The sequence below is a fragment of the Capsicum annuum genome, chromosome 12, assembly GCF_002878395.1.
Source record: "Capsicum annuum cultivar UCD-10X-F1 chromosome 12, UCD10Xv1.1, whole genome shotgun sequence".
NCBI lineage: Eukaryota > Viridiplantae > Streptophyta > Magnoliopsida > Solanales > Solanaceae > Capsicum > Capsicum annuum.
Window position 1 is genome coordinate 3,000,956 of NC_061122.1, and position 14,768 is coordinate 3,015,723.

The 14,768-nt window shown below is 37.5% G+C and overlaps 1 protein-coding gene and 2 pseudogenes across 1 annotated transcript; 1 reads left to right on the forward strand and 2 right to left on the reverse strand.

Moving 5' to 3' along the window:
• The first annotated feature begins 3,681 nt into the window (after window positions 1-3,681).
• On the forward strand, window positions 3,682-3,958 carry LOC124889392 (annotated as a pseudogene).
• Window positions 3,959-5,202: 1,244 nt separating this feature from the next.
• LOC107849909 (PHD finger protein MALE MEIOCYTE DEATH 1) lies at window positions 5,203-10,182 on the reverse strand. The gene is made up of 3 exons (XM_016694436.2): window positions 9,587-10,182; window positions 6,967-7,210; window positions 5,203-6,868 (listed from the first exon to the last, which is right to left on the reverse strand). The coding sequence occupies exons 1-3, from the start codon at window positions 9,894-9,896 to the stop codon at window positions 5,341-5,343; spliced, it is 2,082 nt and encodes a 693-aa protein (XP_016549922.1). The 5' UTR covers window positions 9,897-10,182; the 3' UTR covers window positions 5,203-5,340.
• A 1,972-nt stretch (window positions 10,183-12,154) lies between these two features.
• LOC107850680 overlaps window positions 12,155-14,768 on the reverse strand; it is a 17,804-nt pseudogene continuing 15,190 nt past the window's right edge.

The following is a 14,768-nucleotide window of genomic DNA, read 5'->3' on the forward strand; positions in this document are numbered from 1 at the left end:
AGTATCCTCCGGCCTTGCCGGGTATCAATATCATCTCAATAGTATCCTCCGGACTCAAACCGGGTATCAATATCATCACAATATCCACCGGCCTTGCCGGGTATCAATATCATCTCAATAGTATCCTCCGGACTCGAACCGGGTATCAATATTATCACAATATCCTCCATCCTTGTCGGATATCAATATAATCTCAATAGTATCCTTCGGACTCAAACCGGGTATCAATATCATCATAGTATCCTCCGGCCTTGCCGGGTATCAATATCATCTCAATAGTATCCTCCAGACTCAAACCGGGTATCAATATCATCACAATATCCACCGGCCTTGCCGGGTATCAATATCATCTCAATAGTATCCTCCGGACTCGAACCGGGTATCAATATCATCATAATATCCTCCGGCCTTATCGGGTATCAATGTATCATCATAACTCTCGACACATAAATATAGGCATATAATAGGGGCACAAACGCAAGATGATATACTCATAACCATAAAGATATTTATCTTATCAATACATCCCTATTACTTGTTATTAGCTAACCAACATTTATTATTATTAAACCGCTAGTTCGCTAGTCATCACATAACCTCTAGTTATTAGCCTAAACATTATCCTTCACATAATCCTTATTCATGGGATAACAACTAACCACTATTCATTTAATAGTCAACGTATAACATCTAGTCTAGGTTCATCATTAGACAAAAACCGTTATCTATCCACCATTCACTTTTATCAACTATTCATCCTATTTTTGTTAATCATTACTAGACAACACATTACTACTTGTCGCCTAACCATCTTTTATTAAATGACATCATTCATTAACTGACCATCATTAGCTACCATATTCCAGCTAAGCAAGATTCATTAACTAATACATTAGCTTCCTAGCCATCAAGTGCAATAGTTAGCTAATAGACAACTAGTTACCACATATCTTAACCGTCTAACAAGAAGAAAAACCATAAGATTATATTTCGTCTATAATCACATCATTTATAATGGTAAATAATCATGAACGTACCAAACCTATGCATGTCATCACCTGTATTCAATCAATGGAATAATAAGCATCATACGACATCTTTCTATGTCCCATAGCGGAGAGATGTGTATACAAACATATACATATTCATATTCATAAATTGCAATCACATCATTCACAATGATAAACACTTCTTGGATATTTAATCAGTACCGTAACACGGCCCTTGGCCCATTAATATATCCGAAATAATCACAACATCATAACCATGGCCTTAGGCCCATATACATATCCGAGACTCATATCAATAATCATATTTATAAACCGTAGCATATCTATAATCATCTCACATCTAGGAGGCATCTCACATCTAGGAGGCATAATATCAACAAGTATATTGCCTCTATTAGACATCTCATATCTATAGGTCTTGCATCATGACCAAGAGGAAAATCGTCTCTATAAGCTCAATAATCATAACTAAGAGGAAAATCATCTCTATGGGACAAATATCGTAACTAAGAGGAAAATGCATCTCCATAGGCAAAATATCATAATTAAGAAAAAAATGCATCTCTATGGGCCAAATATCATAATTCAGAGAAAAATGCATCTCTATGGGCAAAATATCATAATTAAGAGAAAAATGCATCTCTATGGGCCAAATATCACAATAAGGAGGAAAATGCATCTCTATGGGCAAAATATCATAATTAAGAGGAAAATGCATCTCTATGGGACAAATATCATAATAAAGAGGAAAATGCATCTTTATGGGCCAAATAACATAATAAAGAGGAAAAGCATCTCTATGGGCAAAATATCATAATTAAAAGAAAAATGCATCTTTATGAGTCAAATATCATAATAAAGAGGAAAATGCATCTAGGGGTCAAATATCATAATAAAGAGAAAAATGCATCTCTATGGGACACTAATCATAATCCGAAGAAAATCATCACAATTTATCAATTCACCAAGTAATTCTCATAAATAAGGCTCATTAGTCTCAACTAGGTCTACTACCCGCAACTAAGCCCACAAGGGCACACAAATCTTGGTCTAAGTGAGACGGATGATCCCACTTCTATATATAATTAGGCATGCTATGCTCCAAACTAGGCAAAGGTATCAAGTTCATCCTTTAGATGTCAAGCAAGCCATATTAACGCCTAAGATAGTAACTTCGACTAGAAACAAGGGTACTCAAGTCAACTCTACCAAACTTACGGTTCCAAAACTATCACACAAGCCCAATAAGGCTAAATATACAAATCATGCTTCAAATGCTAAAACCATATTCCGAGCATAGCATTATATCATATCCATGCTACAAATTTACCCAAACTAGGGAGAAGGCAATAGGATTCTCCAAGGGTATTAAGTAATTCAACCTACGGGTCCAAAACTCTATATAATCTCCAAACTTATATGTATATTCAATACTAAGTCATTCTATCGAATATCAATCTTAACATTAACATTCACATGCAATATATATCATACATCATCCATGAAGAAGAGTAGATAGAAGCCTACCTCAAGGCTAAACTGCAAAATCACACTTCAAGCACCACATGCTCGTCTTCACTTCACAATCTCCAAAATGTTATCACACTATCAAAAATATAATCTACTCATCAATACGAGTCTAACGATACCCATATTGCACTATTGTGCTACGGGTCTAAAAATGACACCAAAAGCCCAAGTGGGTCCCACATACGGAAATCATGTTTCCGAGGTCAACCCAATGCTCATCTATCACCAAGGAAGCATAACCCTCAATTGATGGGTGCAAAAAAAAGAAATTTGGGGCTAAATCAAGCCCTAAGCTAAATTGGGTTTTGGGTCAAGAACAATGAAATTCCCCAATAAAGTGATGAAATCTTACCTTAATCCGGATGATAATCATGATAAAAGATGTTTACCAAGCTCCCTAGACACCCACAAGACTCAATTTCGAGTGATCATACCCATTTAGGGCTTTAGGTTCTCAAATGTGAAAGAAAAATCCCCAAAATCGCGACCTTGGGTCTATTTATAGACCCCTTCGGCGAACAGACGCGGTACCCTGCGACAGCAAAGTCAAAAATTTGTTTTTGACCCTCGGAACTCATCCGGGACCCAAAATATATGATCCAATAGTGAAATTTGAGTGTAAACCACAATTCAATCCATTGGAATCATCAAAACTTCCATACAAGGTTGTTTAGGCAAAAAGTGGGGCCCACATATATAGTTTCAATTTTATGACTTTCCAACTAATAGGTCGAAATGAGCTCGGGTGTATTGGGACCCGAACCAAAGGTCTACCTAGACTAAAATCGATATTTTGGATATGCTGGCACAGTTGAAATTTTCATCCGAGATCGTTTCGCTGAAGTTTTTGATCGGTGGCCATTTGGAACCAACGAAGACTTCTAAATAGGGAGTTGACTCTAAAAAACAAACGAACTGTCCGGTAACCGAACCCTCAGTCCCAGCAAGTCATAAATGACTTGGGGCAGTTATGAAGAAGCTCAAACGGAGAAGATAAGCATAAATGTGGAAAATGACCTAAAGGGCCATTACAAGAACACAAACATCCAAATTAAACATAATCCAGTTTTTGTGTGATACTTGAACCTCTTTCTCTTTCGTATACTTCAGAATTTGGAGTTACCAAATATCCCTTGAGACAATGGGTATCAAAGTGGCTCCATTTATTCAAGCTAATCGGTTCTTAAGAAGGTCTTCAATATCAAGAGGTGTTCCAAAAGGGCATCGTGCAGTATATGTAGGAGAGATCCAGAAGAAGCGATTTGTCATGCCAATATCATACATGAGCAGCCTTTATTTCGAAACTTGTTAACTCGAGCTGAGGAAGAGTTTGGCTTTGATCATCCAATGGGTGGTCTCCAATACCTTGCGAAGAGAATGTATTCATTGATCTCATTTCCCGTTTGAGGAGATCATGAGTAGCGTTTCCCAATAGTCCGTCCTTAAGTGGGAGGGTAGTTCAATGACTCCTAAGGGTCGTTTCATCTCCTCTCTTAAGGCCAAAATGTTAATATCTAAAAGGTGAATCTGTCCCCTAGTTCAAGTTAAGGATACTAAGTCTGAGACCCCAACCATCCATTCTATTCATGTAGTTATTGAGTTTCTCGAAGTCTTCCCCGAGGATTTTCTCTAAGTACCTCCCGATAGGGAAATCGAATTTTAGATTGATATTCATCCAAATACCCAACCCATCTCTATTCCTCCTAACTTGATGGCACTGGTAGAACTTAGGATTTGAAAGAACAGATTAAGGACCTCTTTGATAAGGAATTTATTAGACCTAAGTGCTTCTTCGTAGGGCGCTCCAGTGTTATTCGTGTGGAAAAAGGATGGTACTCTAAGAATGTGTATAGATTACAAACAGTAAAACAATGTCGCCATCAAGAATAAGTACCCTATCCAAATAATTGATGATCTGTTTAACCAGCATCGAGGTGCCCAATGTTTTTCAAAAATTGACCTTAGGTCGGGGTATCTTCAGTTGAAAGTTAGAGAATGTTGCATTCCAAAGATTGTTTTTAGAACTCGATATGGTTACTTTGAGTTTCTGGTTATTTTTTTTGGAATAATGAAAGCTCCTCAAGCTTTTATGGACTTAATGAATAGGGTTTTCAAGCAGTATTTAGACATGTTTGTCGTTGTCTTCATAGATGACATACTTGTATATTTTCGGAGTAAGGATGAGCTTGCTGACCATCTGAGAATAGTGTTACAGACCCTACTGAAGTGTCTTGGAAGGGTGTGTTAGCCAAGGCAACCGACATCAGTAGTTACTTACGCTCAATGCACTAGGCTAGATTGCCAGTGCCAAGTCGGCTGTGACAGTAGGAATGTAGGATCGTGGCACTAGGCTAGTGCATCAGAGGATGTCGTTTTAACATAAAACGAATAGTTCTAAATCAAAACGAAAAACAAAAGATTTTTTTGTGTCAAATTCAACATCTCGCTTGAATCAGACAGCTAAAGTTTTCTGGAAGAACCACAGATAAGGCCATCCAACATTCATGACTATATTTTCAATGCTATACAAGTACATCGAGCAGGAAACTGGATCTTCATTCATTCTATCAAACAGATAAATGGACAATAAGTTTCTGAAAGAGAAATGTAAAGAAGCAGGTGACGCGCAGAATATATGGATCATCATCGATTATTGTTTGTGTTTGAAAGAATCGAGTAACACGTGTAACAAGAGATAAGAATCACAGAGAAACTGCACAAGTATATGACAATATGATGATTATCCTTTGATGTCTATACAAATCATGCATCAGTGAATTGCCTCAGTCAGCCCCTAAATTCAGTATATCATGTCCATGCCAAAGTGAGATTCAAGGGGCACTGGCGCTGCCGAACCATAATGACCAAACTCAAAGCTGGTCTGTGCTCTTGGAGGTGCAAGTGAAATGCTGCAAGCCTCACACACAAACAATGATGGCACAGCCTCAGAATCCTCGATGCCACAGCAACGAGTATGCTGCCAAATCTCACATATATCACACGCAACCATCCTTTCACCATCATCATCCCGAGCCCCACACCTACAGTTCACTGTCCAATTATCAGACCCTCCTTCATTTCTCAACTCGCTGTCCAAATCCAACCCGAGACCCCTCACCCAAAGTTCTGAGCCAGACTCGATGATGCCAAAGAGAACTTCATTATCTCCCATTTGTTCCATGCCTGCAATATCTGTTACCATCAAATTGTCCATAATGCAGTAAGTGTCCCTCATTGCAGACTCGATGGCTATCTTTAGATCACCAATTGTTGAGTGTAGAGGAACTTCAACCAGCTCTCCTGGGAGAAATCCCTTTGTGAATACAGCTTCCAAACCAAGAGAACTCGGTAAAACACAACAAATGAACCTGAACATGGTGTCATCTGGATCATCCGTAAATGGCCATTCCTTCAAAAATTGCTTGCTGTCCAATACTGTCCTAACAGCCAGGCTTAACACATCAGATTCCGCAAAGCTCAAAAGCAGATTATTATTCAAGAATAAAACATCAGTGTACACATCGCTTCCGGGATTAGCATCATAGTCCTGAACTGGCTCGGGGAGCTTTTCCTGTTCAGGCTGATCACAATTTCGAAGTTCCTGAATCGTGTACTCCAACACCCTTGTGACTCGGTTCACTGCACGACGAACTACATAGCCTCCAACAATCACATTGTTCATTGATTTCAGCACATAATCAATCAATCCTGTATCACCAATGTGGAGACGAGCAGCATCCCGTGCCTCTTGCCTACTCATCCCACAACTCCCGAATCTGTTTTCTTCCCTCTTTTCTCTCAATGCATCAACAATCACTTCTGCAGTGTACTCGAGTCTTCTCACAGGCCATCTACTGTCAAGAGACGCTGCAACATTGGAAAACTTTCTGTACCTCACTGATTTTTCCTTCTCCGCAGACTTGTTTGGTGCAGCACTTCTCATTAAGTATCTCGAAGAGCAGGATCGTACAACAGGAGCGGCAACATGTGGCTCCTTCTTAAATGAAATGCAGGACTTGACAGCAAGCATGAACCTCAAGAGATCGCGGATCGTGATCAAAGGAGTGTTGCTCAAATCTCTATAACAAACAATCATCTGCTTCATGACATTCGATCTGTTGGTGGCTCTGAAATCATCAATCACATGATCAAGTTCAATTGAACTGAGCATCTCAATAGCCTTTTCATAGTTGTGTTCCATTATCCCAAAACTTCCATGGCTAAATTTGTAACCCCATCGGCCAAACCATGTATGCCCATAAGCAACCCCATACAACAAACGCAAATCCATCAGATGCTTCTTGGATACATCTTCAACAGTGATTTTCCTTTCAAGAAAAACAGATGAAAACATTTCAAGAACTCAAACTAAGATACATTCAAAACAGAATCTGATATCTTCAAGTTTTCTAGAAATGTTCATTACCTAACTCGAAAATTCGTGCAAATACGATCCCAGAGATCCATAACTTCTCGGCCACAGAGAAATTTCGATCCACCCTCAATTCCATTAAGCGAAATCAAATGCCCATATCCATTAGAATGAATTAAACCATGTAAAATGTGAGCTTGATCATCAAAAACACCATCGTCAAGATGCTTTTTCCATTCAGAATCAGCTGGTATAATCAAATGATATTTCCTCTTCGAAACCAGATGATGACTCCAACCTGAAAACGAAAATTTCTCAAACTCCTTAAACCCCAAAACTCAAAAGAACCGTAATTTCCCAAAACCAAGAGTCCAAAAACTCAAAAGAACAAATAAATTCACGAAACCCAAATTCAAGAATCGATAAAAACAACTAAAAGGGTGTCCAAATTCAACAAATACCAGCACATCTACAATGATCACAGAAAGATCTAAACGAACTCTTCACATTCTCTTCAACAAATTGGCATTCCTTCTAACCAAAAACCCATAAGGCCTAAAATTCCAAATTCAGAAACCGATGAAACAATGAAAAGGATGTCCAAATTCACTACATACCAGCACATCTACAGTGATCACAGAAAGTTCTAACCGAGCTCTTCAGTAGTATAAAGCAGAATCACAGAAAGTTCTAACCGGGCTCTACTCTTGTGTACCAAAAAATGTACACCAAACTGAATGCAAAAATCGATAAAACAGCGAAAAGGGTGCTCTAATTCACCACTTACCAGCACATCTACAGTGATCACAGAAAGTTCTAACCGACCTCTTCACACTCTCCTCAACCTTATAAAGCGGAATCACAGCACCTTTCTTCTTATGCACCAAAAATGTACCCCATATTGGCATCCCAAAATCCAAAAAACTCGAAAGAAACACGAAATTCCAAAAATCCAAGCTCAAAAATCAATACAACAATGCAAAGGGTGTTCGAATTCAACACTTACAAGCACCATCTACTGTGATCACTGAAAATCCAAAAACTCAAAAGTACCAATAAAGACCCAAAACACACATTCAAGAATCGATAAAAACACGAATTCAAGAATCAATAAATCAACGAAAATGGTGCCCAAATTCAACAAATACCAGCACATCTACAAGGATCACAGAAAGTTCTAACCGAACTCTTCACATTCTCCTCAATCGTATAAAGCAGAACCACAACACCTTTCTTCTTAGTGTTAGGTGTGGAGCTTGATTAATATATGATGTACTGTTTATATATTAATGACCACGCGGTTCAACCTCCGCATGTGAGGTTGCCGGGGGTGTGGGGGGCGGGCCCAAATTATAGGCACTGTAGCACTTTATTCTCATTTCTCCGTGTAACTGTACATACCCTAAATCATTAATATAAATATCCCGTCCGCCATGGAGTTTATCCACGAGGTGTTACCACGAAATATTTCTCTCTCTTCATTCTCTCTCCTCAAGAAATCTCTCTCTATTTTCTTCATCTTTTTCACTAGATCTAGTGTGTGTAAAGGTAATCGATCCTAACACTTATGAACCAAAAATGAACACCAAATTGGCATTCCTTCAACACATAAACCCCAAAAATTCCAAAACTCAAAAGAACCAACAAATTTCCAAAACGAACTCAAATATCGATAAAACAACGAAAAGGGTGTTCAAATTCAACACATACCAGCACATCTAAAGTGATCACAGTATGTTCTAACAGAGCTCTTCACATTCTCCTCAATCGTATAAAGCAGAACCACAACACATTTCTTCTTATGAACCAAAAATGAACACCAAATTGGCATTCCCCTTCTACAAATAAACCCCAAAAATTCTAAAACTCAAAAGAACCAATAAATTCCCAAAACCAAGCTCAAAAATAGATAAAACATCGAAAAGGGTGTTCAAATTTAACACATACCAGCACATCTACAGTGATCACTGAAAGTTCTAACAGAGATCTTCACACTCCTCAACCGTATAAAGCGGAATCACAACACATTCTTCTTATGAACCAAAAATGAACACCAAATTGGCATTTCCCTTCTACACATAAACCCCATAAACCCCAAAAATTCCAGAACTCAAAAGAACCAATAAATTCCCAAAACCAAGCTCAAAAATTGATAAAACAACGAAAACGGTGTCCGAATTCACTACACACCAGAACATCTTCAGTGATCACAGAATATCCAAAAACTCAAAAGAACCAATAAATTCCCAAAATACAAATTCAAGAATCGAAAAAAACATGAATTCAAGAATCAGTATATCAACAAAACGGGTGTTCAAATTCACCACATACCAGCACATCTACAATGATCACAGAAAGTTCTAACCAAAATCTTCACATTCTTTTCAATCGTATAAAGTGGAATCACAATACACACCAAATTGGCACTCACAAAATCCAAAAAACTCAAAAGAACCAACAAATTCCCAAAACCGAGCTCTCCACACTCTCCTCAATCGTATAAAGCGGAATCACAACACCTTTCTTCTTATGAACCAAAAATGAACTCCAAATTGGCATTACATAAACCCCATAAACCCCAAAAATTCCAAAACTCATAAGAACCAACAAATTCCCAAAACCAAGCTCAATAATCAATAAAACAACGAAAAGGGTGTTCAAATTCAACACATACCAGCACATCTACAGTGATCACAGTACGTTCTAACCGAGCTCTTCACATTCTCCTCAATCGTATAAAGCGGAATCACAATACCTTTCTTCTTATGCACCAAAAACGTACACCAAACCGGCATCCCTTCAACTGTATATTCCTCAATCTCAGCACATTCTTGAAGAAAATATCGAATATTATCACGAAACGCACCCATTAGTGTAATCGGACATCCCGGATCAAGAAACGTATCGAATCCATAGAAATTCGATACTCCCTTCTTCTTCTTCTTCTTCTTGTAATCTTCAAAAATCTCCCTAGTCATCTTCATTTAGCTCTTCCAAATAATCGAAAACTCGAAAAGATTGAAAATTTGGAAAATTGGGAGCTTTTTTTTAACAGAATGGAAGTTGAAGTTTGTTAAAGAAGAGTTATTTGTAGCTTTTTTTGAACGGTTAGAGTTTACAGTTTTTGGCGGGCAAAGAGAAATCTGAAATGACGAGAGTACCCTTTTGGTGTATTGTAGGAATTGTGGCCGTTGATTTATTGAGATTGAATTGTGACAGTTTGATTTATTTTCAGTTAAAGTAGTTTGACTTTTGATAAGTGGAGACTCGAAACAAATTATTTGTTTTTCTGCTTACGTGGATTAAAAAGAAAAAAAATCTTTCTTTTTTTGTATGTGTGTTTTGTACTTATTTTCTAATTTATTTTTACTAGCATTACTAGAATAATTCAAATTTCTTTTGTGGAAAAATATCAAATTAAAAATGAAAATAATACTTTCTTCGTTTCGTATTAATTGGCCTTGTGAACTCTTAAAGTGCAATAATTAATGCAATGATTAAACATTTGGTACATATTACTCATCTAATGGATTACGTCTAAAACATTGAATATTTATAATTGAAACTAGTAATAATCATTTAATTTTTTGGGAAAAGACTCAAATATGTCATCGAATTATTAGAAATGGCTCATTTATGTCATCCATTAAAAGTTTGGCTCGTTTATGCCATCGTCGTTACAATACAAGTTCATCCATGTCATTACTTGTTAATGATAGTTTTTTAAAAACAATTTTGCCACGTGTCATCTTACTAGAGGTGCACATCATTAATTAAAATAACGGGAAAATACTCAAATATGCCATCAAACTATCAGAAATGGCTCATTTCATCCACTAAAAGTTTATCTCGTTTATGCCATTGTCGTTACAAAATGCGTTCATCCATTCCATTACTTGTCAACGGTGGCTTTCAAAAACAGTTTTGTCACGCATCGTCTTACTAGAGGTCCACGTCACTAAATGTATCTAGTTAATCATTCTCTATTGCAAACATTCCTCAAAGATTCAACACACTGACTATTATGAACAAAATGTAAGAGAAAATAAATCAATTATTATTGATTTATCTTAATTAATAACGTGGACCTCTAGTAAGATGACACATGGCAAAACAGTTTTTAAAAAACCATTATTAACAAGTAGTGACATATATAAACCTGTTTTATAACGGCAATGGCATAAATGAGCCAAACTTTTAACGGATGACATAAACGAGTCATTTTCGATAGTTCGATGACATATTTGAGCTTTTTCTTTTTGTTTTAATTAATGATGTGGAACTCTAGTAAGACGACACATGGCGAAGCTGTTTTTGAAAAACCACCATTAACACGTAATGGCATGGATGAACCTGTTTTGTAACGGCGATGGCATAAACGAGCAAACTTTTAACGAATGACATAAATGAGTCATTTCTAATAGTTCGATGGCATATTTGAGTCTTTTCCCTAATTTTTATTTCTAGAATATTGAGATCATTTATGCACCATTCAATAATTTTGAAAATTATAGATGTATTTAATATTCCTGTCAAGGTTAGAATGGGAAACATATATATAAAATACTCTTGATTTTAGAACTTGAATAACTAAACTAAAACAAATATTTTTAGAAAGAAGGCTAACTAATACGAAACGGAGGGAGTATCATTTTAAGTTTAGCTTTAAAGAAACAATAACATCATAGCAATAACATACCGGTATAATTCGACAAGCGAATTTGGGAAGGGTACAGTGTATAACGAACTTACACTACCTCGTGAAGATAGAAAAGTTGTTTTGAAAGTGTTATAGAAACGGACAGGAATAAGCAATACCACAAAATGAAAGAAAACAAGAACACACACAGATTTACGTGGAAACCCTTGATGGGAAAAACCACGGGATGAAGAGAAGGAAATTCACTATAATGCAGCGGAATACAATGAGGAGATGAAAATCTCAATGACGTATATAAACCGTCCAAAAACAACTCACTAAATCGCACTCATATAATACGTGCATACAAATAAATCTTAAGCCCAAAAATATACAGGTTCATACAGCGGGGGGCGAACATGGGCACCCTCAACAGGATCAGTGGTGGGCTCCTCAGCCCGAACCCTACGCTAACACACACACACACACACACCCCCCCAAAAAAAAAAAAAATCTCAAACATGAGTTGCACCGCAATTTTTTCAGGGTCGGATCAACAAAATTCGGGTCACAAACTCTAACAGATAGGAACCCCCACTAAAGTGCATTAAATCAAACTCATTGCAGGCTAAGTGTTTCAAGCATGAATATATAAGGAACTGAACAGGTAGGGAACTAACACTGCAACTTGCGACACAATATTTGAAATAAACTTGTGCGCAAAAGTTTGCCCGGACACAACCACATAAAAAAAAACTAATGTTGAGAAGGACTTCCTGCGTATCGCGTTCCGAAAATCATTCATGAGAAGGCACTAAATGTGTAAAACCTTAACATATGATAAGACATTAGGCAATGTTATTTCAGAACAAACTGATCAAAACATCCCATCCAGAAATGGCCATGTTCCACTCGATTTTTTCGTAGACTACTTCTGCTTCAGGTGACGCTCGCAAAAAGTTTGATACCTCTGCGTGTATTTTTAATCTTGCCTCAAGAGGTACATCAACCTGTATATCGATTAGCATCCTCACCTACTCGGGGGACTTGGCTAACAAAAGCTTGATAAGTTGCATCTCAGGCGCTGTTCCACTAAGGCAACGTAGCTTAACTTCCCTGAGGTGATTAAATGTCACATCTGAGAAATGTTCGAGTTCAAGGGATTCTACAATACGATCATCATTTTTAGCTCGACCGCAGGCCTACGAAAGATAACAAGTCAAACTCTCAGATTATTGACGATCTAAGAAGTATGAAAGAAAAGAGTAAAAGTACGAAGAACCTGTATTTCGAGAGATTCTAAATATGGGGAGCTTCTTATCAAACAAAGAGCGTATGAGAGCTTAGATGAGCGCATCAGCATATACAAGTAAAGTCGCTTGACACTAAGATCAAACGGAAGCCTCGTTGGTGCTTCATATCCTTCTTCTGCAAAGAACTATGGAAAAATTTACCAAAATTCAATGAGAGTCAGCCCGAAAGAAATTCAAGCAGATACAGTGAATGACAATCAAGTCACGAAGAAACATTTACCTCGGCATAAGTAAAGTCCAAGATGAGGTGCTCGAGAGCAGGACAAGACTCAAATACCTTTGCAAAATCGAGATCCTCTGCATTCATTCCGTAACCTTTCAAAGATACTTTCACCAGAAGAGGGGCATTCTTTAGGAAGATAGAAGTAATATTGCCATCGAAATCAAACGATCTCAGCATGGGAGCATCAATTTCAATTATGTTTGTAATTGTTGGGTCATTTATCACCAACTGCTCAAGCAACGGACAGTGAGATAATAAACTTTCCAGCAATTCAGAAGAAATCTCGACTCTAAATAGTTTCAGGCTAATTAACTTATCAAATCCTTGAAAGACCGATGGAGGATATATTGCGCAATAATGAAGAATTAAATGCCTCAGCTACGAACATGTGAAAAATGAAGAAGGCAATTCGTATAGCATATAACAATGAAAGCGAAGAACAAGATGTTGAATGTTATTTCTAGAGAGGAAATATATGAAGTTGTCAATCGTCGGACAACTACTTTTTAGAAAAGATATATTTAGGGCAAACTTAGTAATGGGTCCTTCATGAAGAGACAAAATCTGGCAGATAATCTTCGTAAATTTAGCTGTAGGGTTTATGTCACGACCCGAACCGAAGCCCTGGCCGTGATGAGCATTCCCGAACCGTGAAGGCCCGGGACGCCCTCTGTCTATATGGTAATCATGCACAACATTCATATAATAAAAGATAATGCGAAAATAGAAATCTAATACGGAAACATGGTTAGTCTAAATGTGATCATAATACTGAAAAATTGAAATCCAAAATATATCTGGATAATAATAATGTCTGACTCAGTCTGCAAAATCTCTACTATGAACTAAACAAAACTGTCTGAAAACTGGGACAAGGCCCCCAGTAAACCAAAACATGACTAAAGATAAATATCTGAAAGTAAACAGGCCTTCTGGAATATAGAAGGCTCACCCCTGCACAATCTGCTCTGCGATCTGAAACATCTACTGTTTATCTGGACCCCTAGACTGTGTCTCAAAACCTAGAAGGAGGGGGGTCAGCACAAATGTACTGGCACGCGAAGCAATCCAAAATAAAGTATTTGAACATATATATAATAGATGTGAGCAATTTTCATCAACACATCACGTATAACATAGCTTCTGAAAACACATGGACATCATTCAAAAATCATAAGACATTCTTGTCAAAACAATTTCTGATCTTTGTATTACTTCTGAGTTAGGTAACACTCCCCTACAAGTCTGATATTCCATGGGCTATATGAAATCCGCCATTGACTCAACGGGGAAGCCCCCAACCCAAGTGTGCCGCAAGGGTTGGAGTGTCTGAGTCTGATACGCCACACGGCACTTAAGTCAGCGTATAATAATATACCCGGATGGGCAAATCATGGTTTTGGGCAATGAGTTGTCTGAATTCATGCCTTCTTCAGGGACCACCTAACATCTCTTTATGCCCAATTTTTAACCTTTTCTGAACATGTATCATTCTGAAATTTCTTAATCATGAAAGTCTGATAAAATCTGATTTCTGAACTAGTCTGTGTCTGTTATGGCATTTGTCGGAGTTAGTATCGTCATACCAAGACTTGCAAGTCCTATTTCTGAGCCATAATGCGTTAAGCATGATCTTTCATAAAAGTGTAGTTTCAGACCACCCAAACATGTAATTTGCATA

Bases quoted from the DNA above. Each gene is read 5' to 3' on its own strand.
- LOC107849909 (XM_016694436.2), bottom strand. From the start codon at position 9,896: ATGAAGATGACTAGGGAGATTTTTGAAGATTACAAGAAGAAGAAGAAG. The intron at 7,211-9,586 runs GTATGTGTTGAA...TTTCGTTTTCAG, and splicing joins TGATCACTGTAGATGTGCTG to GTTGGAGTCATCATCTGGTT. The intron at 6,869-6,966 runs GTAATGAACATT...TTTTCTTGAAAG, and splicing joins TGCACGAATTTTCGAGTTAG to GAAAATCACTGTTGAAGATG.